The sequence below is a fragment of the Solea senegalensis genome, linkage group LG1 (assembly GCF_019176455.1).
Source record: "Solea senegalensis isolate Sse05_10M linkage group LG1, IFAPA_SoseM_1, whole genome shotgun sequence".
In the NCBI taxonomy this organism is placed as follows: Eukaryota; Metazoa; Chordata; class Actinopteri; order Pleuronectiformes; family Soleidae; genus Solea; species Solea senegalensis.
In genome coordinates, this window is record NC_058021.1 from 120,286 (window position 1) to 147,148 (window position 26,863).

At 43.9% G+C, this 26,863-nt stretch overlaps 2 protein-coding genes across 3 annotated transcripts in view; both read left to right on the top strand.

Moving 5' to 3' along the window:
- LOC122769601 (extracellular calcium-sensing receptor-like) overlaps positions 1-21,528 on the top strand; it is a 58,412-nt gene extending 36,884 nt beyond the window's left edge. The window contains exons 4-11 of the mRNA XM_044026263.1: positions 8,166-8,198; positions 15,556-15,671; positions 15,824-16,112; positions 16,194-16,280; positions 16,714-16,905; positions 18,405-18,938; positions 19,346-19,565; positions 20,460-21,528. Coding sequence (XP_043882198.1) covers positions 8,166-8,198; positions 15,556-15,671; positions 15,824-16,112; positions 16,194-16,280; positions 16,714-16,905; positions 18,405-18,938; positions 19,346-19,565; positions 20,460-21,355 — 2,367 coding nt within the window. The 3' untranslated portion in view covers positions 21,356-21,528. The remainder of the gene's footprint in view (positions 1-8,165; positions 8,199-15,555; positions 15,672-15,823; positions 16,113-16,193; positions 16,281-16,713; positions 16,906-18,404; positions 18,939-19,345; positions 19,566-20,459) is intronic.
- LOC122769607 (extracellular calcium-sensing receptor-like) lies at positions 10,635-12,807 on the top strand. 2 transcript variants are annotated; one of them, XR_006360452.1, is made up of 2 exons: positions 10,635-10,692; positions 12,522-12,807. XR_006360452.1 is itself a non-coding variant. In XM_044026276.1 (2 exons), exons 1-2 carry the CDS (start codon positions 10,687-10,689, stop codon positions 12,798-12,800), a joined length of 615 nt encoding a protein of 204 aa, XP_043882211.1. In that variant the 5' UTR covers positions 10,641-10,686; the 3' UTR covers positions 12,801-12,807. The 2 variants fall into 2 exon arrangements, 1 of the variants encoding a protein (XP_043882211.1); XM_044026276.1 differs by having other exon boundaries at positions 10,641-10,692; positions 12,192-12,807.
- Positions 21,529-26,863: the final 5,335 nt, after the last annotated feature.

A 26,863-nucleotide genomic window follows, 5' to 3' on the forward strand; every position in this document is an offset into this window, starting at 1 on the left:
GTAGTCGGTGGTCCATGCGGCCAGCTGCGTCCCCACTCCTACGTCCTCCATCTTCCTCTGCAGCAGCGCCGGTCGGATAGTGTTGAAAGCGCTGGAGAAGTCAAAGAACATGACTCTCACAGCGCTCCCGGCGACCTCCAGGTGAGTCAGCACCCGGTGCTGCAGGTAGATAACGGCGTCGTCAACCCCGTTCATCGGCCTGTAGGCGAACTGCAGCGGGTCCATCACGGAGCTCACCACCATGCGCAGATGTCTGAGGACCAGCCTCTCCATGGTCTTCATCAGATGAGAGGTCAGGGCGACGGGTCTGAAGTGGCTCGGCTCCTTTGCGTGCGCTGTCTTAGGAACTGGAACCACACAGGAGGTCTTCCACAGGACCGGGACCTTCTCCAGTCTGAGGCTCAGGTTGAAGATGTGCGCGACCACCTCACAGAGTTGGTCAGCACAGTCCCTGAGCAGTCTGGGGCTGATCCCATCTGGTCCCACAGCTTTCCTGATCTTCAGTCGCCTCAGTTCTCTCCTCACCTGCTCAGTTGTCACAGAGAGGGGGGAGTGAGGGGGGGTGGGTAGCTGGGGCTGAGGGGGGTGGGGTGTTGGAATGAGGTGATTTGGAGGTGAGGACGGTTGGTGGGTGTTGGCTGTAGGGCAGGCGTGTGAGGAGGGGGGGTGGGCAGAGGTGGAGAGGGGAGGGGGGCCCTGATCGAATCGGTTGAAGTATTGATTCAGTTCAGTGGCCCATCGCTGGTCCCCCCCTGCTGTGACTCTGGCTCCACTCTGTCCGTGACCTGTGATGTTCTTCAGGCCTCTCCACACATCCCTCGTCCTGCTCTGCCCCATCTGCTCCTCCAGTTTCCTCTTGTAGACGTCCTTAGCCTTTCTGATCGCCTGCTTGAGCTCCCGCTGAACTTCTTTCAGCTCCTCTCTGGTCCCTGAAGCAAACACCCTCTTCTTCTTGTTCAGCAGGACTTGGAGTTGAGGGGCCACCCATGGCTTGGTGTTGGCAAAGCATCGCACCCTGCGGGTTGGTGCAACGTTCTCCTCACAGAATTTTATGTAATCTGTGAAACAGTCATTGAAGCCGTCGATGTTATCTCCATCAGAGAAAGTCTCCCAGATTGTTGTCTCGAAACAGTCTCTCAACCTCTCCTTGGCTTCTTCATTCCACATCATTACAGTTCTTTTCTGTGCGGGCTGCCTCCTCACCATGGGTGTGTATTCAGGTCGCAGACGTATCAGGTTGTGATCAGAGCGGCCGAGTGGGGGGAGGGGGGCGGAGGTGTACGCATCTTTTATATTTGCATATAAGAGGTCCAGCGTCTTGTTTTCCCGGGTGTGGCACTTCACGTACTGTGTGAACGTGGGTAAAAAGGGGGAAAACGAGGCATGGTTGAAATCACCATTTATGAGCAGGAGAGAGTTTGGGTGTTTAGTTTGCAGTGCTGACACTGAGCTGTGCAGCCTCTCACATGCTGCGGCTGCATCGGCTGAGGGAGGGATGTAGACTGTATACACAATCACATGTGAGAACTCCCTCGGGATGTAATACGGGCGGATGCCCACCGCAACAAACTCAATGTCCTTTGTGCAAACTTGTTCTTTGATGGAGACGTGCGCGGGGTCACACCATCTCTCGTTAATAAACACCGCCACTCCTCCGCCTCTCCTCTTCCCAGCCACATTCCGGTCCGCACGTACCGTCTTAAACCCCTCCAGGGAAACGACCGAGTCCGGTGTCATCTCCGTCAGCCAGGTCTCCGTGAAGCACAGCAGGCTGCTCTCCCTGAAGTCTCTCTGGTGCCGGGTCAGCGCCGCGAGCTCGTCCGTTTTGTTCACGAGGGAGCGGACGTTTCCCATGATGATAGATGGGATAAAAGGACGGAACCTACGTTTCCTCTCCTGTTTCCTCCTACCCGCTCTGCAGCCCCTTCTCTTCCTCTTTAAAACCGTTGGAATCATCCATTCCGCGTTGAGAGAGAGAGCGGTGTTGCGCAACACCAACAGCTGATCCCTGGTGTAAACAATGGATCCGCTGAGCGTGTCTGCCGACGGAGTTCCCAAAAGTGCCGAAAAGAGCATTAAACAGAATGCAAAAGTAATAACAGTGGTCTCATTGTGCGCGTGATGGCAGCAGGATTCGACCATTTTAAGAAAAAGGCGTGAAACACGCCAGAAAGAAGGAGAAAAAACGAGAAAAAGTAAGAAAGAAGGGAGAGCCGTTGTAAGCAGCAGCTGCTTGGGCAGCGCCATCTTGAAGATTATCCATGCTGAACGGAGTGAGTGAGGAAAACTCTTCTATGTGTACAAATGCCTCATCACTCCTCGCTGTGATTGGGGCTTTTGGATCTTCTCAGTCTATTGTTTTGTCAAGAATCCTGCAAACATTCAGGATCCCCATGGTAACAGTGATGTACGGTAGACTATAGGGATCTTAGGTGGCAGCAATCACTACAGGGTGTCGGGTCAGGACACTTTTGTACAGTTCTTCTGAGTGCATGAAAAAGAGGCGGAGTCCTTTAATAAGGTTCAAGCTGTTTATCAACTTTTGCGTGAGGGTGTGTGGTTGCTGCAATACAAGCACAACACAATACTGTCTGATTAGAAAATAACAAAACTAACATATAGAAATACACTGAGCTATCCAAAGGTAACAAAGGAAAATACAGCTTCAGATAATTAGTGAATGTAGCGTCAACATTACTCAAATAAACTAAATGAACTGTCATCGATTGGTTTCTATGCAACATAAAAACATAAGATGGATGGACAGACAGTCATTAATCAATCATCAACTCACAAGCAACAGGGACCAGCAATGCAGATGATCAATACCGCAACATAAACTTCTCTGATCACCAGTTAGCAGCTAGCTTCACGTCACTAATTAGGGACTAATTAGTCATTACATCACATAACTGATGGAAAAAACACAACTTTCAGGTCATCAAAAGACACATGAATAAACACAAACACCAACAAAGTGCAATACACAAGCAAAACATTGCAACTCACGGCTTCATAGACGCACACACCACAGATCGTTTAGACGACGATCGCTCTCAGACGAGCAGCACTGACGGTGCGTTCAAAGACATCAGCAGGGTGGGAATTTCCACGCACGGTGATTAACAAAGCATGCTGACATGTATGATCTTTTGTACAGCCGCCCCCAAATTTGGTGTGCAAATTTGACGCTCCTAGAACTCTTCACTACGTCTTGGTAACATCATGGGGTAGAGCAGGTAGCTTGATGAGTCGCACCACTGGGCGAGTATACGTGCGGTCCTTGACTTGGACGACTGCAGTCCTAACCCGCCCGTCAGCCCCAGGTATGACAGTTTTCACTGTTCCTACCTGCCAGAGGGCTCTTGGGGTTTGCTGGTCGACAATGAGAACCACAGTTCCAACGGTCATGTCGTCCTTCTCGGTGCGCCATTTCTGCCATACTTGTAAGGTGGGCAGGAAGTGCTTTATGAAGTGCCTCCAGAAATGGTCGGCTAGAACTTGAGTGTGTCTCCACCTCTTGCGGCTGAGCAGCTCTGATTCTGGGTAGACCACTTGTGGCAGAGAGCGATCTGGCCGCCCCATCAACAAGGAGTTGGGTGTGACAGGATCTGGGTCTGCGATGTCTGTGGAGACGTAACCTAAAGGTCTGGAATTGAGGATACACTCCACCTCAAGCATGACGGTCCTCAACACCTCCTCCGTTACGGTTTGAGCTCCCAGTGTGGTGCGCAGGGCTGCTTTCACAGACCGCACCTCCCTTTCCCAAGACCCACCGAAGTGGGGAGCATTAGGTGGATTGAAGCGGAATCGAATCTGTTCTGCCGCCAGTTGTTCTCGGAGGGCTGGCTCCATAGCTTTGAATGCTTCATGCAGTTCTTTACTTCCACCCTTAAAGTTGGTGCCTTGATCCGAAAGTAGCTCAAAGGGTTTCCCTCGACGAGCTATAAACCGTTGGAGCGACATCAGGAAGGAATCAGCATCCATGTTCACCAACAGATCTAGGTGGACTGCTCGAGTCGTAAGACACTTGAAAAGGATGCCCCATCTCTTCTCATTGCGTCTTCCAACTTTTATGAGCATGGGGCCAAAACAGTCCATCCCGGTTGAGTAGAAGGCAGGCCGGAAGATCCTCAAACTTGAGGGGGGCAAATCTGCCATTCGTGGAACTCCTGGTTGGCCTCTCCACTTCTTACACTCATGGCAGTGGTGTTGATATCTCCTCACTGCTTCTCTACCCCTCAGTATCCAGTACTTCCTGCGGAGCTCTGCAAAAACACGTTCAGCTCCAGGATGATGCAGCTGGGCGTCACAGTGCTGAATGAGGAGCTTCGTAACTGGATGAGAGGCGTCCAGAGGTATTGGATGCAGAACTTCAGGGCCCAGGCTGTCGCACCTGCGGAGTCTACCTCCCACTCTGATCAGGTCACAAGATGCATCATATTCAGGTGCAAGGGTAAGTAGCCTGCTACTGGATGGGATGGCCTTTCCTGCTTTCAGTTGCGCAAACTCTCCTGGAAAGCTCTCCGTCTGGGCATGTCTCAGCAGGGCCAGCTCTGCCCTTTGGAAGTCATCAGCAGCAGTGGGGTCAGTGATGGTAGCCGCCCCATGCAGCGACTGCGTGGTAGCTTTCAGGAGTTCCTGGTAAGTTCTGAACTGTTGGATGTCCGGTATTGCTGAACTGGTGGACCCCGCCAACAGCCCGCAGAATACGGTCTTCCTCAGCTCCTCTACTCCCTCTGTAGGTTCTCCTACTGGTGCCTTTGGCCACTGGTTAGCATGCAGTTGAAGAAACGGTGGCCCTCGGCTCCAGCGATTCTCCCCAGCAAGCTGAGCCAGTGTTTTCCCTCTCGTGAGGTCGTCAGCAGGATTGGTCCCTGAGTCAATATAACGCCAGGATGCTGGGTCCGAGAGGTCTTGTATCTCTGCGATTCTGGTTCCCACGAACACTTTGTACCTGCATGAGTCTGAATGGAGCCAGTTGAGCACTGTAGTCGAGTCTGTCCAGTACACCACCTTCTTGATGTCGAGAGTGAGCTCCTTCTTCAAGACCGAAGCTAACTGTGCTCCTGTTAAAGCACCACACAGTTCCAGTCTGGGAATTGAGAGTTGCTTCTTGGGCGCCACTCTTGATCGTGCAGCCAAGAATGCCACATAAACTTGTCCTTCGCCTCTGTCGGTGCGCAGATATGCCACGGACCCGTATGCACGTTCCGAAGCATCACAAAACACATGAATACTGCGGACGCTGTTGCTGCAATCCAAGCTTGGGTCGGTGTAGCATCTCGGCAGCATTATTTGTGACAGCTGGGACAGTTCACTCTCCCACAGACGCCAGGCTTGGAGCAGATCGTCTGGTAAGTGCGGATCATCCCATCCCCTTTTCTTGTCCCAGAGGTGTTGCACGATGACCTTGGCTCTAGTGGTGTACAGGATGAGGAATCCTAGAGGGTCGTACTGTTGGGCAAGCAGTCGATAAATGTTGCGCATGGTCGGCTCTTGGCTTTCGCTCTGGCGATGCTTGTATCGAAGTGCATCAGACTTGCACTGCCATACGAGTCCTAGAGTGCGCTCTTGAGGATCGTCCGACTCTTGGGAGAACCAGAGTACACTGCTCTCTGACCGGGACTCTATTGGTAGGTGGCCGATTACTACAGGAACATTACTAGTCCATTGCCGCAGTTCAAATCCACCTTCTAGGAGCAGAGACTGCAGGCGGTCCACTAACTTCTTAGCTTGCACTTCCGAAGGTAGACTCTGCAGACAGTTGTCAACGTAGAAATTACGTTCTACGGACAGACGAGCGTCCTCTTCTGGCTTGGTGTGCTTCTGGACATGGGATTGAAGAGCAAAGGTGGCGCAGCACGGGCTGCATGTAGTCCCGAAAGGGAGCACCTGCCATCTGTAGACAGTAGGTTTCTGATCTACCTTCATGTCCCGCCAAAGAAAGCAGAGGAATGGTTTGTCTTCTTCCAACAATCGGACCTGGTGAAACATTCCTTTCACATCGCTGCTAATAGCAACTGGGTGTTCCCTGAACCTAAGGAGAACTCCCAACAGGCTGGCTCCCAGTATGGGCCCTGGCAGGAGATGATCATTCAGGCTCTGGCCCTTGAAGGTGAAGGAGCAATTGAAGACTATCCTATCTTTGCCATTGTGCTGCACCATGTGATGTGGAATGAACCACAAATGGTTGCTCTTTGCAGCCTCTGCAGGTGACATGGGTGTAACATAGCCAGCATCGAGAAGTTTGTGGATCTCCTTTGAGTAAGCCGCCGCCCTTTCTGGTTCCCTGGCTAGTCGCCTCTCTGTCCCACGTAGTTGAGCCAAGACAGCTTCCTGTGTAGCATGGAGTGGCGGAAGATTCTCCTTCCATAGTAACGGGGTGGCGTAACGTCTCACTCCATCCACTGTCACCCTGGTTGTCTTCTCCTCAAGCCTTCGGATGGCCTCAGCGTCTTGTCTGGACCGGGTAATTAGCCGCTCACTCCGATACGGTAAGGTATCCATTTGCCACAGTCTCTCCACGTGGCTGAAGAGCTCGGCTTCTGGTGAGGCACAGGAAGTGAAAAGACACTGCTGTGGCGTTAACCGGTGACACAGAAATTTTGAGGGACCTTGTAGAGTCCATCAGAGTCTGGTGCGGACAGCGGCGGGTCCACCAGGGGGACCCAGGCGTACTGGTTCCACTGGGGTGATGAGATGTGGATTATCCGACCCAATAAGCAGCAGTGGCTGTGCCTCCCTTACGTCTGGCAGTGGGAGGTTCTTGAGATGATTGTACCTCTCCTGTAGGGCTTCTATCGGATAGGTATGGCGAGCTAGGCCAAGTTCCTTGGCAGTGAAGGCTCTGTGGAGCTGGAAGGACTTGCCAGGGTGTGCTGCAGGAGCCACAGAGAATGACACAGTGGCACCATGGATGGTGCAAACTTCTTGCCGGACAGTGCGGAGTTTTAGGTCTTCAGGTTCCCCTTGAAGCCCCAAGCGATCTGCCGCCGCACATAGGAGTATGGTACGCTCTGATCCGTCGTCCAGTATAGCATAGGTCTCGATGGCTTTGGTACCACTCGTAAGGATGACGCGACTCAACTTGAGTAGAACTTGGCTGCTGCTGGTTGGTCGATCTATATAAAGCGTCTCGGAGATGGAACTTACTAAGCAGGTGCTTTCTTCGGTAGTGCTGGACTTATCAGACGCTGGTGCATTTTGGCTGATATTGACTTTGTGAAGAACATCAAGGTGCCGTCGTTCACACTGTTTGCACTTGGCTTTGAGGTTACACTTAGCTGCTTGATGCTCACGACCGCATCTCCAACACCTCCTGTTTGCCTTGATCCACTCTGTCTTCCGTTCTCTTGACAGCAGTTTGAAGTTACTGCACTGATTCAAGTAGTGCTGCACAGTGTCACAGAAGGGACAGTACTTCTTCGGTTTCTCCTGTGTGACAGTAGTCTCTTTCTCTGACCTTCTATTCTGTTCACTTCCATGGAGAATAGTGGTCGTCTTATGAGACTTGTACTCAAAACGCTTTTCCTTCCATGGGGCAGGTTTCTCCTTGTCTGAGTGGTCACAGTACTGGTCTCCAATCACCTGGACACGCATTTCATACTCAAGCCACTCAGCTAGGTCGAGCAACGTTGGTATGGGAGTGTGGATGGGGTTCACAAATCTCTGGAAGTTGGCTCTTAGGTCATATGGCAACTTAGCTAAGAGGCGAGATACATGTGAGCCGCACCTCAACTCCGTCCGACCCTGTTCTCCCAACTGGTGCAACATGCCCACTAGTGCTCTGACTTGGAGTGCGAATGACTTGAAAGCTCTGATGTCACTACACCGAATGTTAGGTCCATCCATCAGTTTTGTGATCCGCTTCAGGGCCAGATGTTGGGGTTGGCCATACATCTCAGTGAGAGCTCCCATGGTGTCACTAAATGGAAATGGACTGTTGCTGTACGAATCAGCGATGAGCAGTGCTTCTTCACACTTCAGGTGATCTGTCAATATCTGGAACTTGAAGTGTTCTGGAGCGTAACACGGGAGTATGTTGTCCAACGCCAACTTTAATCTTGCAAACTCACGTGGGTCCTCATGCACGAGATCAGGGATTGTTGGTTGAGGTCCACGATAAGTCTGTGCTGGTGGGGCTCTGCTGAGAGGGGCTGGAGTCTGAGGCCAGTCATCTGGGTGCAGGCGACCTGGTGGATACCTATAAGTATCAGGGTAGTGGTTATCCCAGTGCCTGTACTGATCAGTAGGACGAGAAGGCTTGTGATCTTGCCTGTAGTAGTCATCATAGGCTCTCCGACTAGGCAGTCTATGAGATCTGGCAGGCTGACTGTAATTGCTGTCCATGCGATCATAAACCTCATCAAACTGGGGAGGGTACCGGCTATCAGGCGGTTTGATCGTAGCACTATTATGAGAGCGATGACTGTCCATAAACTGACCGGAAGCAGCACCAGGTGTAGGGCACAGAGAGCGTTGTTCCTGACAGAGCTGCTGGGACCATCCCCCAGTGGTTGACTGCTGAGTTGGAGAGAGCTTCCCATCCTTCATTGTGGTTGGAGGGAAGTCTTGAGATCGAGGGGATGTCTCACCAGAAGATGATGGTGACTGTGCTGCGCCCTGACTGTGCAACCCAGCTCCCCTTAGACTGTGTGTGAGCTCCTCAATCATGTCGCGCGGACTGTCCTTCAGGTGTGGTGACTTATCACTGACTGGCACCTGTGAGGCACTTTCATGCTGATGTGGGTCTTCCTGACCTCTACATGGCACCAGCTTACTTGCGTGCGCAGTTGGGGGTAACCTCCCTTCTTCGCCCAGTCTGGACCGCGACCTGGTGTTCTGTGGAGTGAGTGCAGGAGAGGTAGAGATGACCTCCGTAAGGCGTTGCACATCTCGTCGCAGTTGGTCATGTTCGTCCCTCATATTACGAATGTATTGGAGGACCTCAGGGGAAGCAGTCTGTCTGACCTGCTCATCATATGGGAGGCGGGGCTTAGCAGGGTAACCCACCTCATAGTCCTGAAGATATGGTGGCCGTTGGCTGTGTCGGCGTGGGCGATCAGACTCTCCGTATAAGCGTCCCTCTTCTATGCTGAACATGTAAGGCTGAAGTGGTTGCTCTGATCCGGCTCGAAGGACCAAAAATTGTACGGTAGACTATAGGGATCTTAGGTGGCAGCAATCACTACAGGGTGTCGGGTCAGGACACTTTTGTACAGTTCTTCTGAGTGCATGAAAAAGAGGCGGAGTCCTTTAATAAGGTTCAAGCTGTTTATCAACTTTTGCGTGAGGGTGTGTGGTTGCTGCAATACAAGCACAACACAATACTGTCTGATTAGAAAATAACAAAACTAACATATAGAAATACACTGAGCTATCCAAAGGTAACAAAGGAAAATACAGCTTCAGATAAGTAGTGAATGTAGCGTCAACATTACTCAAATAAACTAAATGAACTGTCATCGATTGGTTTCTATGCAACATAAAAACATAAGATGGATGGACAGACAGTCATTAATCAATCATCAACTCACAAGCAACAGGGACCAGCAATGCAGATGATCAATACCGCAACATAAACTTCTCTGATCACCAGTTAGCAGCTAGCTTCACGTCACTAATTAGGGACTAATTAGTCATTACATCACATAACTGATGGAAAAAACACAACTTTCAGGTCATCAAAAGACACATGAATAAACACAAACACCAACAAAGTGCAATACACAAGCAAAACATTGCAACTCACGGCTTCATAGACGCACACACCACAGATCGTTTAGACGACGATCGCTCTCAGACGAGCAGCACTGACGGTGCGTTCAAAGACATCAGCAGGGTGGGAATTTCCACGCACGGTGATTAACAAAGCATGCTGACATGTATGATCTTTTGTACAAGTGACTTGTATTTATGTCAATCATCACAAAAATGTTCTTCTTTTATCCGTAACACTGCACTCTGTTTTTACACAGATCAGTTATGCTTCTACATGTGCATGTTTGTCAGACAGACAGAAATATCCAACCTTCTTCAGAGTAGTTCCTAGTGATGACTACCAGGTAAAATGTAAAACATGTGGTCAATTATTGTTTTGAGTCAAAGCTCAACACATTTACTACTCTGTCAGCAGAAATAAGTATTACAACTGCCTTTAAAGCTTTAAACTGTCAAATTAAAACTATTAATAAAAAAGAGGCAAATCTTCACTAAACACTAAGAAATTGATTTGAATATATAGATTTTCCTCTTTCTTATATTATGTTGTGTTCTTTTCAGGTTTGGTCATTATAATAATCACGGTTGATAATAATTTATTGTTATAATCCTTATCATATATTTCTTTGTTGTGCCAAACTTTACAGAATACATACATGTTATAACAGGGCACAACACCAAATAATTTATGAAGATATTGCTTTTCATTTATGAAAGTTTTTTAACGTCTGTGAAATGAAACTGAGTGAGTTGATTGTCTTTTTCTGTTGGGCCCAGGTGAAAGCCTTTGCACAGCTGCTGGTGCACTTTAACTGGACTTGGGTGGGGCTGCTGCGAGGAGACCATAATTATGGCCACTTTGCTGCAAAAGGTCTACTGAGAGAATTACAGGACACCAAAGTATGTGTAGTGTACCAAGAAATTATTCCTCTGCTCTACACTCGCCAGGCGGGACTAAGGATCATGAAGGTATGAAAACACTATGAGTTCTATCTTTAAATGTTAAGTGGTCTGTACTTATATAGAGCTTTTCTAGTGTTGATGACCACTCAAGGCCGCTTTGCACAACATTTTTTGTCATTCAACCATTCACATGAATTCAAACATCTACATATTGCATCTATGTGGAGCACTTTTTTTTTTTTATAACACATCTTTCATACTCATTCACACACTGCTGGCACAGTAATGTGAGGTTCAGTGTCTTGCCCAAAGAAAGATCAGCATGTAGACTCATGGAGCCAGGAATCAACCCCCTCAACCTTTCAGTTGAAAGACAGTACACTCTACCACTGATTACATTACATTACATTACATGTCATTTCGCAGACATTTTTATCCAAAGCGACTTACAAGGGAATTGAGTACAACCTGCCATGGGTGGAGTTTAAATTGTGACCACGATGTCTCTGCAACCCTCCTTTAATGGGTTCTTACCACAGGATAAAATAATAACAGCCTCTCGGGACTGGGTAGAGTGGTGATTTGATGCTATAAAAAATTAACTGAAGTTGTTTTATAGTGTAAATGATTTTCTGGTAAATAAACTTTTTACTGCTAATAAATATTAACACATATTAACACATATTAAGACATAGAGCCATTAAAGCTCCTATTTGTGGACCTACTGTGGTCATTCTACTGTGGTCAACTTACCAAAATTCTCCCACACTACACCCCAGCCCGCCCACTTTGCATCGGCAAACCGGCTCACTGCCCCCTCACTGAGAGGATCGCAGAGGCACTCGCAGAACTCGAGACTGTAATATGGGCCTCATCAGGCCCATATTAGATCCAGAAAGGAGAAGAGAGTCATGACATGAATTGTAACTCTGTAACCATATATATATATATGAAAAAAAAACTTTCCCAAGAACATCATTTAACTAAGTCCACAATAGGTCAGTACTTGTGCTTTCAATCAAAAACGACAAAAGCATCAGACAATGACACAAGACAATGTCCAGAAAATGAAGCACTCATAACAAGAGTCAGATGAATAATGTCACAGGTGGAACTATTGGGGCAGAGAAGAAAATCTCAATGTGTGAAGTCAATAGAGAATGTTAGTACCGACGTACTACAGGAAATGATGAAGTAAACAAAACCTGACTTTGTTAAACATGTACTTTCTTCAAAATTAATACAATAGAATTTATTTGTCTGACACCAACTGGTGACATTTTTTTACACACATACAAGACATTGAAAAAGACCTAAACAAAAATACACAAGGAAAAAGTATACCAAATAAATTAAACATAAAAGAAATAAAAGGACTAGGGGCAGATTAATATGGAGTTGCAGAAATAATTTTGCTGTTGAGGGTTGAAATATCAAATAATACTAAGGTCTATAGAAACTGTTGTTTTTCACTGTGTACATCTGGGTTTTTCTTTATGTCACTCAGTTTTGTTTTTGTCTCCTTGTACAACCCTGTTATCTACATTATCTGACCCTCTTTAAAGGTGATGCATAGCTCTACTGCAAAAGTGGTGTTGGTATTTGCAGATGAGGGGGAGATGGCACCTTTCTTGAGAGACTACATGACTCAGAACATCACTGGAATCCAGTGGGTGGCGATTAATGCCTGGGTCAAAGCATCAGTCTTTTCAGGGAGAGAGTATTACCCTTACTTGGGAGGAACCATTGGGTTTAGCATCAGAATAGGTCATATCTCCAGACTGGGTGACTTCCTGCAGACAGTAAACCCTAAGAGATATCCTGACAATGTGCTGGTTCGTGAGCTGTGGGAGTCTCTGTATGGCTGCAATCCTTTTCCATCCTCTGTCACCCAGATGCCGCCGTGCTCAGGGCAGGAGTCTCTGCTGGAACAGCACTCAGCCTACATGAATACATCCAGCCCTAGATTCTCATATAATGTCTATAAGGCTGTATATGCCATTGCTCATTCCCTGCACAACCTCCTTCTCTGTCAGCCAGGGAGGGGGCCTTTCCAGAACAACTCATGTGCTCAGAGGAACAACATACAACCTTGGCAGGTAATGTATAATCCACTATTTATTTACCATTACACACTGTGGGTCAAAGCCCAACCCTTGGGATTCAGACCATGATCTTCATTTCCCATTTACCAAAGTCATGTAACATACTGTACATATGACAGCCCTATTTCTGTGTTCTAAAAAAAAAATGTAAACAGAGCACTGGACTTGGCAAAAATATCATTAGAACCTTATCACCCTAACAGACCACTTGGGTCACAAAATACAGGTTTACTTGTGGTTCCCAGAGTCTGTAAGAGCAGAATGGGAGGCAGAGCCTTCAGTTACCAGGCTCCTCTCCTGTGGAACCAGCTTCCAATGACAGTTCGGTAGGCGGACACTCTCTCTGTATTTAAAGTTAGACTTCAAACTTTCCTTTTTGATAAAGCTTATGGTTGGAGCTAGTTCTGTGAAACCTGGACCATCTCTTAGTTATGCTGCTATAGACCGAGACTGCTGGGGGATTTTCCTGTGGTGCACGTGATTCACTCAAGAGACAAGGTTTATATGTCATAAACCTTGTCTCTTTCTCTCCCTAGTTTGTGTCTTTCCTTCCTTCCCTCTCTCTCTCTCTGTATTCTCATCTTGCAGGTTGCAGGATCCAGATCCAGTTTTCGAGGCTATCCATATCATACATATAATCACCATTATTATTGTGCTATAATTAAAAAGTCGATATCATTAACTGTAATTAATTGTAACCTGATACATTTGTTGTGTATCTGCTCCTGGTCTCTCTCTCGCTTCTGTTTCTACTTCATCTCCCTCTTGTCCTTTCTCTCCCTCCTTTCTGTCCACTTCACCTCCCCCATTTTCCTTTCACCCCAAATGGTCGAGGCAGATGACTGCACATCTCTGAGCCTGGTTCTGTCAGAGATTTCTTCCTGTTAAGAGGGAGCTTTTTTCTCTCCTCTGATGCCTAGTGTTTGCACATTGTGTGAACTGTTGGGGTTCTCTGCTCTCCTACAGTGCCTTGAGTACTGTAGGAGAAATCATGTTATGATTTGGCATTATACAAATAATATTGAATTGAATTGAATTGAATTGAATTGAATTGAATTGAATTGAATTGAATTGAAATGAATTTAATTATTTTACTGAAGCCTGAAAATAATATGAAACGATGAAACACAAATTAACCCAAAGTTATTAAATTAGTCGCAAGTGGACTTGCAGACATATGGATAACAAACCATTAAAAAAAAAAGTTTGCTAATCAATGTTATTTTGACATAGATATTTCTTTACAGATATGACTCTGCAGTGACAAGTGTGCAAAACTGATACATCATTAAATTGTGGTGGTGTCAGATGTGAATAAATATTTAGCCTAGCCATGAGCTTGGAATTGCACAATGCATTGTGGTGATGGTTTAATATTAGACAAAGCTCTAGTATCGCTTAAATGATTTTGTCAGCTGGCTAAGAATATTTTTCTTTGGGTCAGGTTGCAGGTCCTTCAAAAATGTTGTTATTCAGGATTATAAGAATGACACTAAACAAAATCGAACAAGATATAACAGGATTTTGGAAGATTACATAATTTATAATTCATAAATCTTATGTCACACAATATTGACGGTGTATACAGCTCACCACAAATTCGGATTAGATTTACACAGTCGCATTGGAATTTTAGCATAGACAGCATGCATGTGCAGTTCAAACACAAAGGTTTGGTGCAGATTCAACCATGTGCAGCCATGTTACAGCAAATTCCACTGTCATGGTGGAATGTCATTCACTGCACTAAGCCCACACAATTGCACAAAAAAATAAACTTTTCATCTGTAATGACTGAATATACCAGGAACCAATATATTACGAGAAAAAAATGACCAACTACCTCTTGAGTTTAGGTCATGACACCAAGAGGTTTTTTTTAGTAGATCTTAATATAATATCACATAGGAAATACGAGTTTTGCCTTTCATCGTGATCATGAAAATTCACTGCTGTGCCACAGCCGAACCCTGTAAGGTAGCTTGGAACTTTTCCTAACTTTTCATTTTTAATGTTTAAAGATCAAACAGATGTTATGTACAAGTCTTGAGAAGGAGGTCAACTCAGTAGGTCACTTGGTCTTTGTCTAGTTCTTGGTCTGATCACCCTGCCAAGTTTCATGCATGTACTGTAAAAGAAACCTTTTGCCACTGTGGTGACACTTCAGTTAGTGCGGAGCACCATGGACTCATATTAGCACAACATCTAGTATTTACAAAATTTGTCAGAAATACTAAACAGAGACCCAAACACCTTAATATGAAATGGAAAAAACATGCAATATTGGATGTCATTTAAGACGAGGAGAAAAGTTCCTGGGGTCATGACAAAATCAGCTCTAAAGGAAAAGTACAGTAGTTAAGTCTTTACTTTCATCTTTATGTCAGTGACCAAACAGAAATCCAAAGAGACACAAATGTATGTTGCCTCTTTACATCAAAAAAAAAATAATAACAGGTACATTATCATATGAGACTGTATATGTTTGTGTATTTGTATTTGTTTAGGTCCTCAGCTTTTTCCCCACAGTTTGCATTAACCCACTTTAAGTCCTGATTGTGGATGACTGTCCAATCCAAAGCCACTCTGTCATCAATAAGATGCAAGACTGAGAATGTGATACTGTAACCTTTATAAAGTGCTTTATCTTTTGCTCTGTCTCATTCTCTTCTCAGCCCAGTGAAAGATTATGACTTCACTTGCTTTATTTTGTTTGCTTTACTTTGCTGTCAGTGTCCTCACTTTAACTGATAGCTTACTTTACAGCATCAGCACTGCAGCTGCACCAGCAGCCTCAAAGTGCACTCTTCTAAACAGCTTCCAGCCCGGCTTTGTGGTCCAGGGTGACTATGTCATCGGTGGGATTTTCCCCATTCATTTTAATCTGAAAATACCAGACCTTAACGGCACCTACAGACCACCACCAATAAATTGCAATGGGTGAGTTTCATAGATGATAGTGGGAGCATTTGATTTACTTTTTCCTGTGAATTGTGTCTAATTTTGCACTCTTAATATAAAATGGACTGAATGTGTTTAAAGTCATTAGAGTTTTTAAATGAACAGACAACATTCATCTGTATCAGCCACAGAATTGATCCCAAGGCTTTCCGGTGGGCTCAGACTATGAGACTGGCAGTGGAGGAGATAAACCAGAATCCAGTGCTGTTGCAGAATCACACTCTGGGCTACAAAATCTTTGATTCATGTGGATATCCACTGACAGCACAGAGAGCTGTTTTATCCATGCTGAACGGAGTGAGTGAGGAAAACTCTTCTATGTGTACAAATGCCTCATCACTCCTCGCTGTGATTGGGGCTTTTGGATCTTCTCAGTCTATTGTTTTGTCAAGAATCCTGCAAACATTCAGGATCCCCATGGTAACAGTGACTTGTATTTATGTCAATCATCACAAAAATGTTCTTCTTTTATCCGTAACACTGCACTCTGTTTTTACACAGATCAGTTATGCTTCTACATGTGCATGTTTGTCAGACAGACAGAAATATCCAACCTTCTTCAGAGTAGTTCCTAGTGATGACTACCAGGTAAAATGTAAAACATGTGGTCAATTATTGTTTTGAGTCAAAGCTCAACACATTTACTACTCTGTCAGCAGAAATAAGTATTACAACTGCCTTTAAAGCTTTAAACTGTCAAATTAAAACTATTAATAAAAAAGAGGCAAATCTTCACTAAACACTAAGAAATTGATTTGAATATATAGATTTTCCTCTTTCTTATATTATGTTGTGTTCTTTTCAGGTTTGGTCATTATAATAATCACGGTTGATAATAATTTATTGTTATAATCCTTATCATATATTTCTTTGTTGTGCCAAACTTTACAGAATACATACATGTTATAACAGGGCACAACACCAAATAATTTATGAAGATATTGCTTTTCATTTATGAAAGTTTTTTAACGTCTGTGAAATGAAACTGAGTGAGTTGATTGTCTTTTTCTGTTGGGCCCAGGTGAAAGCCTTTGCACAGCTGCTGGTGCACTTTAACTGGACTTGGGTGGGGCTTCTGCGAGGAGACCATAATTATGGACACTTTGCTGCAAAAGGTCTACTGAGAGAATTACAGGACACCAAAGTATGTGTAGCGTACCAAGAAATTATTCCTCTGCTCTACACTCGCCAGGCGGGACTAAGGATCATGAAGGTATGAAAACACTATGAGTTCTATCTTTAAATGTTAAGTGGTCTGTACTTATATAGAGCTTTTCTAGTGTTGATGACCACTCAAGGCCGCTTTGCACAACATTTTTTGTCATTCAACCATTCACATGAATTCAAACATCTACATATTGCATCTATGTGGAGCACTTTTTTTTTTTTATAACACATCTTTCATACTCATTCACACACTGCTGGCACAGTAATGTGAGGTTCAGTGTCTTGCCCAAAGAAAGATCAGCATGTAGACTCATGGAGCCAGGAATCAACCCCCTCAACCTTTCAGTTGAAAGACAGTACACTCTACCACTGATTACATTACATTACATTACATGTCATTTCGCAGACATTTTTATCCAAAGCGACTTACAAGGGAATTGAGTACAACCTGCCATGGGTGGAGTTTAAATTGTGACCACGATGTCTCTGCAACCCTCCTTTAATGGGTTCTTACCACAGGATAAAATAATAACAGCCTCTCGGGACTGGGTAGAGTGGTGATTTGATGCTATAAAAAATTAACTGAAGTTGTTTTATAGTGTAAATGATTTTCTGGTAAATAAACTTTTTACTGCTAATAAATATTAACACATATTAACACATATTAAGACATAGAGCCATTAAAGCTCCTATTTGTGGACCTACTGTGGTCATTCTACTGTGGTCAACTTACCAAAATTCTCCCACACTACACCCCAGCCCGCCCACTTTGCATCGGCAAACCGGCTCACTGCCCCCTCACTGAGAGGATCGCAGAGGCACTCGCAGAACTCGAGACTGTAATATGGGCCTCATCAGGCCCATATTAGATCCAGAAAGGAGAAGAGAGTCATGACATGAATTGTAACTCTGTAACCATATATATATATATGAAAAAAAAACTTTCCCAAGAACATCATTTAACTAAGTCCACAATAGGTCAGTACTTGTGCTTTCAATCAAAAACGACAAAAGCATCAGACAATGACACAAGACAATGTCCAGAAAATGAAGCACTCATAACAAGAGTCAGATGAATAATGTCACAGGTGGAACTATTGGGGCAGAGAAGAAAATCTCAATGTGTGAAGTCAATAGAGAATGTTAGTACCGACGTACTACAGGAAATGATGAAGTAAACAAAACCTGACTTTGTTAAACAAGTACTTTCTTCAAAATTAATACAATAGAATTTATTTGTCTGACACCAACTGGTGACATTTTTTTACACACATACAAGACATTGAAAAAGACCTAAACAAAAATACACAAGGAAAAAGTATACCAAATAAATTAAACATAAAAGAAATAAAAGGACTAGGGGCAGATTAATATGGAGTTGCAGAAATAATTTTGCTGTTGAGGGTTGAAATATCAAATAATACTAAGGTCTATAGAAACTGTTGTTTTTCACTGTGTACATCTGGTTTTTTCTTTATGTCACTCAGTTTTGTTTTTGTCTCCTTGTACAACCCTGTTATCTACATTATCTGACCCTCTTTAAAGGTGATGCATAGCTCTACTGCAAAAGTGGTGTTGGTATTTGCAGATGAGGGGGAGATGGCACCTTTCTTGAGAGACTACATGACTCAGAACATCACTGGAATCCAGTGGGTGGCGATTAATGCCTGGGTCAAAGCATCAGTCTTTTCAGGGAGAGAGTATTACCCTTACTTGGGAGGAACCATTGGGTTTAGCATCAGAATAGGTCATATCTCCAGACTGGGTGACTTCCTGCAGACAGTAAACCCTAAGAGATATCCTGACAATGTGCTGGTTCGTGAGCTGTGGGAGTCTCTGTATGGCTGCAATCCTTTTCCATCCTCTGTCACCCAGATGCCGCCGTGCTCAGGGCAGGAGTCTCTGCTGGAACAGCACTCAGCCTACATGAATACATCCAGCCCTAGATTCTCATATAATGTCTATAAGGCTGTATATGCCATTGCTCATTCCCTGCACAACCTCCTTCTCTGTCAGCCAGGGAGGGGGCCTTTCCAGAACAACTCATGTGCTCAGAGGAACAACATACAACCTTGGCAGGTAATGTATAATCCACTATTTATTTACCATTACACACTGTGGGTCAAAGCCCAACCCTTGGGATTCAGACCATGATCTTCATTACCCATTTACCAAAGTCATGTAACATACTGTACATATGACAGCCCTATTTCTGTGTTCTAAAAAAAAAATGTAAACAGAGCACTGGACTTGGCAAAAATATCATTAGAATTATTTCTGATCAATATTGACATTGATTGACTTAGCAATGTGGGTCAACATGTTTTAATTTCCATGTGATGTGTTCACTTTACCGTTACTGTTTCTACTGCTGTACAAATTTTGGCTTTGGATTTTCAGGGGCCTTAAACCTCAAAACTCTGAAGACTGAAAAACGTGTTTAGTACAATTCAGTTTTTCATTGTGTGCATTTCCTAAATTTCAAGCTGCAACACTATCTCCAGGAAGTGAACTTTCACATTGCTGGTGAGGAGGTGGCCTTTGATGCCAAGGGCAACTCTGTACCCTATTATGATATCATCAACTGGCAGAGAGGAACAGAAGGAAACATCGAATTTGTCAACGTGGGTTTGTTTGATGGAACCAAGACTATTGGAGAGGAGCTGTTGATCCAGAAGGACAGGATAATGTGGGCAGGACATCAGAGTGAGGCAAGCTGCTCACACTGTGTTTTTACCTTCATCAGATGCCAACTGTTGAAGTTCTGTAGGTTGAGATGGAGGTAAGTCAGGTGGACAGAACAGATTGGATCTGAAACAGGGTCATTTGTTTTCATACACAACAGAGATTCAAAGCCCAGCTATGATGTGACTGGTGACCTACTATCCACTGTTGTTTTCCTCATGGATCTTTCTTTATGGAATGGAAGAGTGAATGATGGTTTGTCTCTGTATGCTGGTCTGGTGACCTGTCCTGGGTCTGACCCCACCTGTTGTTTTCAGCAAGGATTGGCTTTGGCTCCTCACGACCCTCATGTGCAGGATATAGCAGTAGACAATGAATGAATCATTCTTCATGACATTAAATGCTTCTCATAGATCTACAGCTATATATATTTAACTGAACTACAGGTTATGGAATAGCTTTTGGGCAGGAACCCAGTCCTCAGTGTATAGCTTGTTTGATGGCATACCTGTAAACTAGACTGACATCTGCAGACAAAATATATCTAATCAACATAAAACTCAAAACACTGTGTTAAACATACTTGAGAAACTAGAAGTAACAAATAAATATTAACACATGGTTTTGAGGAATTTTCCATCTGTCATTGATATCAGCACATGGTCTTTCCACTCTAGGTGCCAGTGTCTGTGTGCAGTGCCACTTGTCTTCCAGGCTCCCGGAAGGCTGTCCGTCGTGGGGAGCCTATCTGCTGCTTTGACTGTGTACCATGTGACAGCGGCAAAATTAGCAATCAGACAAGTGAGTTTGAGCTGAACAATAAAAAGTCAAAGCAAATCCATTCGTACAAGTATGTATAGTACAGAAGTAAAGCAAACCTGAAAATTGTTCATACTTTCTTCCCTTTAGACTCAGTAGATTGTACAATTTGTCCTGAGGACTTCTGGTCAAACAACGACAGAACAGCCTGCATTGCCAAGAAAGTGGAGTACTTGACCTTCGATTCATTGGGAATAGCCCTGACAGTGATGTCTGTGGTGGGCGCCTGCTTCACTCTGGCTGTCTGTGGAGTCTTCTTCTGTCACAGACACACAGCCATTGTCCGTGTGAATAACTCTGAGCTCAGTTTCTTCATACTGTTTGCACTAACTCTGTGTTTTCTTTGTTCTCTGCTTTTCATTGGAAAGCCAACATATTGGTCCTGCATGCTGCGCCACACTGCCTTTAGCATCATATTTTCACTGTGTATTTCCTGCATCCTGGGGAAGACCCTGGTGGTACTGGCTGCATTCACTGCCACCAGGCCAGGGCACAACATCATGAAGTGGCTGGGGCCTAAGCAGCAGAGGACCATTATCTTTAGTTGTACTCTGGTTCAGGTGGTTATCTGTGCTGCCTGGCTCATTGATGCTCCCCCGTTTCCATCCAGAAATGCACAATATGAACATTCAAAGATTATAGTGGAGTGTAGTGTGGGCTCTAGCCTGGCCTTCTGGTGTGTTCTTGGATATATTGGTCTACAGGCCTGTCTGTGCTTTGTATTGGCTTTTCTGGCTCGAAATTTGCCGGGAAACTTTAACGAGGCCAAGTTCATCACATTCAGCATGCTGATCTTCAGTGCTGTGTGGCTAGCATTCATCCCTGCTTATATCAGCTCCCCTGGAAATTATGCAGATGCAGTTGAGTCATTTGCCATCTTGGCCTCCAGCTTCGGTTTATTGTTCTGCCTGTTTGCTCCAAAGAGTTACATTATTTTACTGAAGCCTGAAAAGAATACAAAACAGCACCTGATGGGGAAAGAAAAGAAATGATGAAACACACATTAACCCAAAGTTATTGCATCAGTAACAAGACTTGGATAACTAAACATTTAAAAAACATGTTTGATAGTCAATGTTGATTTGAAATTGATATATCTTTATAGATATGACTCTGTAGTGACAATCTTACAAAACTGATACATCATTAAACTGTGGTGGTGTGAGATGTGATTATTATTTAGCTTAGCCATTAGCTTGGACTTGCACAATGCATTGAGGTGATGGTTTAATATTAGACAAAGCTCTAGTATCACTTAAATTATTTTGTCAGCTGGCTAAGAATATTTTTCTTTGGGTCAGGTTGCTTCCTTCAAAAGTGTTGTTATTCAGGATTATAAAAATGACACTAAACAAAATCTATTACATATATTGAGGTTCCACTAACAAGACAAACAAAAGATGTACAAATCACTGATCAGAAACATGATAAGAAGATATTGAAAGATTACATCGTTTATGTTACAGAGATATCTTGTGTGACACAATATTGACGGTGTCTACATCGCACCACAAATTCACATCAGATTCAAACAGTTTCATGGGAATGTTTGCTGTATTTCAAACTGAGACTCGCTTTGTCGGGCTTTGCCTCACATTTGGGTGGATGACATTTGAGCCCAAAAATTTTTTCAAAATATTACTTAGTTGTACTGACTGTTATTTTTTTTAAAACATATGTGGTTTACTTGAATCTCGATTTATTAACTAATTTGTTTTACTTGTCCCTAAAATTGTCATAAGGCATGACATGAAAGTTAATGTATAGAAAATTAAAATGGGGTATAACTTTGTTAAGTAATTCACTTTATCATAATCTTATTCAGATCTATTACATTTTGCATTTTTTTTAATCATCGTGCACAGTAAGACATCTGTCCTCAGTCTTTCAACATATTTTAGATTAATTCTGACAAACGCTGTCATAAATCTAACAACATTCCTGTGACACTTGCACTGTTGCGTTGAGAAAATTATAATTTTTAATGTCACACCAAATTATATAGTGTCACACCATAGGATGAACCACACCCCACCACAACTTGTTAGTGAAAAAAAGGAGTACTGTATGAATGCAAGTGTGAGCAGTGACAAAAAGATAAAGACAACTCATCAACTCATCTTAACAGTTTAACAGCCCAAAAATTTGATTAAAGTGATATTATTTGGAATTTGCACTAGGGATATCCCGATCCGATATTGATATCGGATATCGGTCCGATATCAGCCAAAAAAATTGTATCGGATTATATCGGACTGCCTCTAAAATCTCCGATATATCTATCTATATTCTATCCAGCAGTGCCCGTTGTGATCACGTGGGCTCTGCGTGTTGGATGCATGTAGAGCCCACATGATGACAACAACAGTGTGTGTGTGCTCCTGCTATTAGGTGAGGTGAGCTGCTTAAACAACATTATTTCCTAAACCAGGACTACCTGTCGACTTTCAACAGCCTCCGTTTGTTAATAATACCCAAAAACCAGCCATGCCAAGAGCTTTCTGTGTTGTAAATGTGTCCTGAAGCTCCACACACAGAGCTAAGTATGTCTGCAGGGCCGGTCCCCGGGCTCTGGGTTGACCTGCAGGACGAGTCACTTACCCTGTGTGGGTTGGGCTAATCCAAAATAGTGAAAACAAGGGGGGTGTTCTCTGAAGACACGCTGTTACCTGTGTAACACGGGTGTTCTGAAAACACCCCCATTAGCACTTGGTACTTTTCCTCCTGATGAAATTAATCATAAACTGTATGTAAAAAATTGAATATTCTTATGCTGAAGGTTAAAATTTATGTAACCTATTGGTTAATAACAATAATAATAATAATAATAATAATAACAAGGGACAGTGAGGGGTATGTGTGAAATGCCAATGGAGTGAAGTCTGTCTAGGAGGATAGGGTGTGAGATGGTGTCAAAGGCAGCAGAGATCATGTAGGATGAGTATTGATGAAAGTCCGGAGTCAGCTGCAAGGAGGAGGTCGTTGGTGATTTTAACCAGTGCTGTTTCTGTGCTGTGGAGGGGGCAGAAACCAGATTGCAACTGTTCATAGAGGTTATTATGAGAAAGATGGGTGTGGAGCTGAGTAGTGACTATTTTTTCTAGGATTTTTAAGATGAACGGGAGATTCGAAATGGGATTTAGGTTATTGAGGTCATTGGGGTCAGCACCAGGTTTTTTCAGAATAGGAGTGACAGCAGCTGTTTTTAGTGAAGAGGGGACAATACCAGTGGTGAGGAAAGAATGTATTATTTGTATTATGAGGGGGACCAGTGACAGAAGGGTGGTTTTGATTAGAGTGGTAGGGAGGGGGTCCAACTGGCAAGAAGAACATTTTGATTTTTTAATGAGATCATAAATTACAGTAGCAGAGGGTAGTGTAAAGGAGGAGAATGGGTGGGGGAGGGACCCAGAGGGGACCAGGGAAGATGAAGTTTCGGAGATGTTTGGGATGAGTTGTTGATGGTGGTGTTGTGTTTGACAGCTGTGTTAGCCGGACAAACTAGCCGGGCTAACACACTGTGATCAGTGTGCCGGCGGCTAGTGTTTCACAGAGGATGTCGAGAAGTGGACCACAATGACTTTATGGAGTTGTGGGTGGTGTTGTCATCGTGAAAGCAGCAGTGAGATCCCTGGTGAACGTATCTCTGAGGAGGCAGGTGGACGATGGGTGAAGGTGCAATGTTGCTAGCGGCGGCTGGTGAGGACATGAGCGAAGACGGAGGAGGTCAGTGATGGAATATTGTAGAAGTACATTCACCTGTATCAGCCACAGACTTAATCCCAGGGCTTTCCGGTGGGCTCAGACTATGAGACTGGCAGTGGAGGAGATAAACCAAAATCCAGTGACAGGAAACAAATCACTTTCCTGTATGACAATGTATGACAATAATATAAAGTAATTAATTCAATAATACAATACTGTTACAATTTTAAAGCCCACATAGACCGGAAGCTCCAATTAACGCTGTGTTTGTGTGTGTATCTGCGACATTACCTCGTTTATGAAACCCTAAAGTTTCAGAACAAACAGTTAGACACTGCTGAGAAAATAGTGTTGTATTGTTTTCCTGGGCTCTGCGAAGCGGATCGGCACTTCCTTAATTTGATGTCGTCATCAAAAATCCTCACCACTCCTCTCACCACTGTGCTGTCCCCCTTCCTGTTCACCATATACACCTCAGACTTTAAATATGACTCTGTGTCATGCCACTTGCAGAAGTTCTCTGATGACTCTGCGGTGGTGGGGTGTATGAGGGATGGACAGGAGGGGGAGTACAGGACAGTGGTAGCTGACTTTGTGAAGTGGGCCAGTGAGAACCACGTGATTCTGAATGTGACCAAGACCAAGGAGATGGTGGTGGACTTCAGGAGGAAGAGGACAGCTCCACAACCTTTGAGGGTACTGGAGGAGGACATTGAGATGGACATTGCGGAATACAAATTCCTTGGTGTGAGGCAGAACAACAGACTGGACTGGAAGGCTAACGCCAGTGCTGTGTACAGGAAGGGGATGAGCAGGCTCTTCTTTCTGAGGAGGCTGCAATCCTTTGATGTATGCAGCAAGATGTTGGAGTTATTTTACCAGTCTGTTGTTGTGGCCAGCGCACTGTTCTTTGCTGTGGTGTGCTGGGGGAGCAGCATTGGAGCTGGTGAAACTAACAGACTCAACAAACTGATAAAGAAGGTCGGCTCCATCATTGGCTGCAAACAGGACACTGTGGAAACGGTGGTGGAGAGGAGGATGCTGAATAAACTTTTTTCCATCATAGATAACCCCGATCATCCTCTCCACCACATCCTCCAGGCCCAGGAGAGCACATTCTCCAAGAGATTCAGACAGCTCCGCTGTCACAAGGACAGATTCAGGAAGTCATTCCTGCCATCAGCCATCAAAACTTACAATAACTCTCTGTAATAGTACAAAAAAAAAAAACTGCTTATTTACACAATGCACATTTTCTCTCCGTGACATACAGTATGACATTGCACTCCATTATGCCACTCCTTTATTATTGCACTATTTTTTTTCCCACATTTTACATTTTATGTTATAATATTTGTTTGTATTGCTGCTATGTTAAAACAATTTCCCCTTGGGGATGAATAAAGTATTTCTATTCTATTTTATTATAAAAGAAGATCATTACTAACTTTAACTAGTGCTGTTTCTGTGCTATGGTTTAATCTAAAACCTGACTGATAATCTTCAAACAGGCCATTAATCCGCAAATATTCACATAATTGATTAGCAACTGCCTTTTCTAAGATTTTAGAAACAAAGGGAAGATTAGATATAGGTCGGTAATTAGCTAAAATATCTGGGTCAAGGATCGCTTTTTTGAGAAGGGGTTTAATAACTGCTATTTTAAACATTTGGGGCACATATCCATTTAATAAGGATGGATTAATTTGAGTTAATATAGAGCTATTAATTAAAGGAAACACATCTTTAAACAGTTTGGTGGGGATAGGATCTAACTGACAGGTTGATGGCTTGGATGATGAAACTAATGATGTTAACTCAGGGAGATCTATAGGGGAGAAACTGTCTAACTGTGCACCTGGTGCTTCTAAAGCTCTTGTGCTAAAAGATGAGTCAGTCCCAATATGAGGGAGGAGATGATCATTTTTTTCTCTAATTGATGTTATTTTATTCACAAAAAAGTTCATAAAGTCATCACTGCTCAGTGTTAAAGGAACAGATGGTTCAGTGTAGCTGTGGCTCTGTGTCAGCCTGGCTACAGTGCTGAAAAGAAATCTATGATTATTTTTATTTTCTTCAATTAGAGAAGAATAATAGGCAACTCTAGCTTTGTGTAGGGCTTTTTTGTAAGCTACAAAACCATCTTTCCAGGCTATATGAATTTCCTCTAGGTTATTGGAACGCTATTTTCTTTCTAATCTACGTAATGTCTGTTTAAGAGCATTGGAGTTAAACCATGGTGCTCGTCTCATCTGATTCACCACTTTCTTTTTCAGAGGGGCAACACAATCTAATGTAGTATGCAGTGAGGCTGCTGTACAATCAACAAGGTTATTCATGAGGGAGGGAGTAAAATCACAAAAGACGGGTCAAGGGTGGGTTTTTTAAGGAGGAGGGTCACTCTCGCCTCTTTAAGAGAGTCCGGATGATAGAGATGTGTTAATGAGATAGGTGAGGAAAGGAAGAAGATCAGAAGCAATTGACTGAAGAAGATGAGAAGGGATAAGGTCAAGGGTAGGGGGTGGGGCGGTCAGAGGTTATTAGGGAAAGAACTTGATCATGAGATAGAGGTGAGATCAGGAGGTGGGGTTGAGAAAGAAGAGCGAATGTCATCTACTTTTTTTGTGAAGTCGTTGACAAAGTGAATTGGTAGAAGGGAGGAGGGGGAGTGGGGGGGTCAAGGAGGTTAGAGAAGATCAAGAAAAGTTTTTTGGGGTTAGAGAAAGAGGATTGAATTTTAGTCTGATAGAAAGATTGTTTGGCTGCAGAGATAAAGGCAGTGAAGTTGGAGAGAA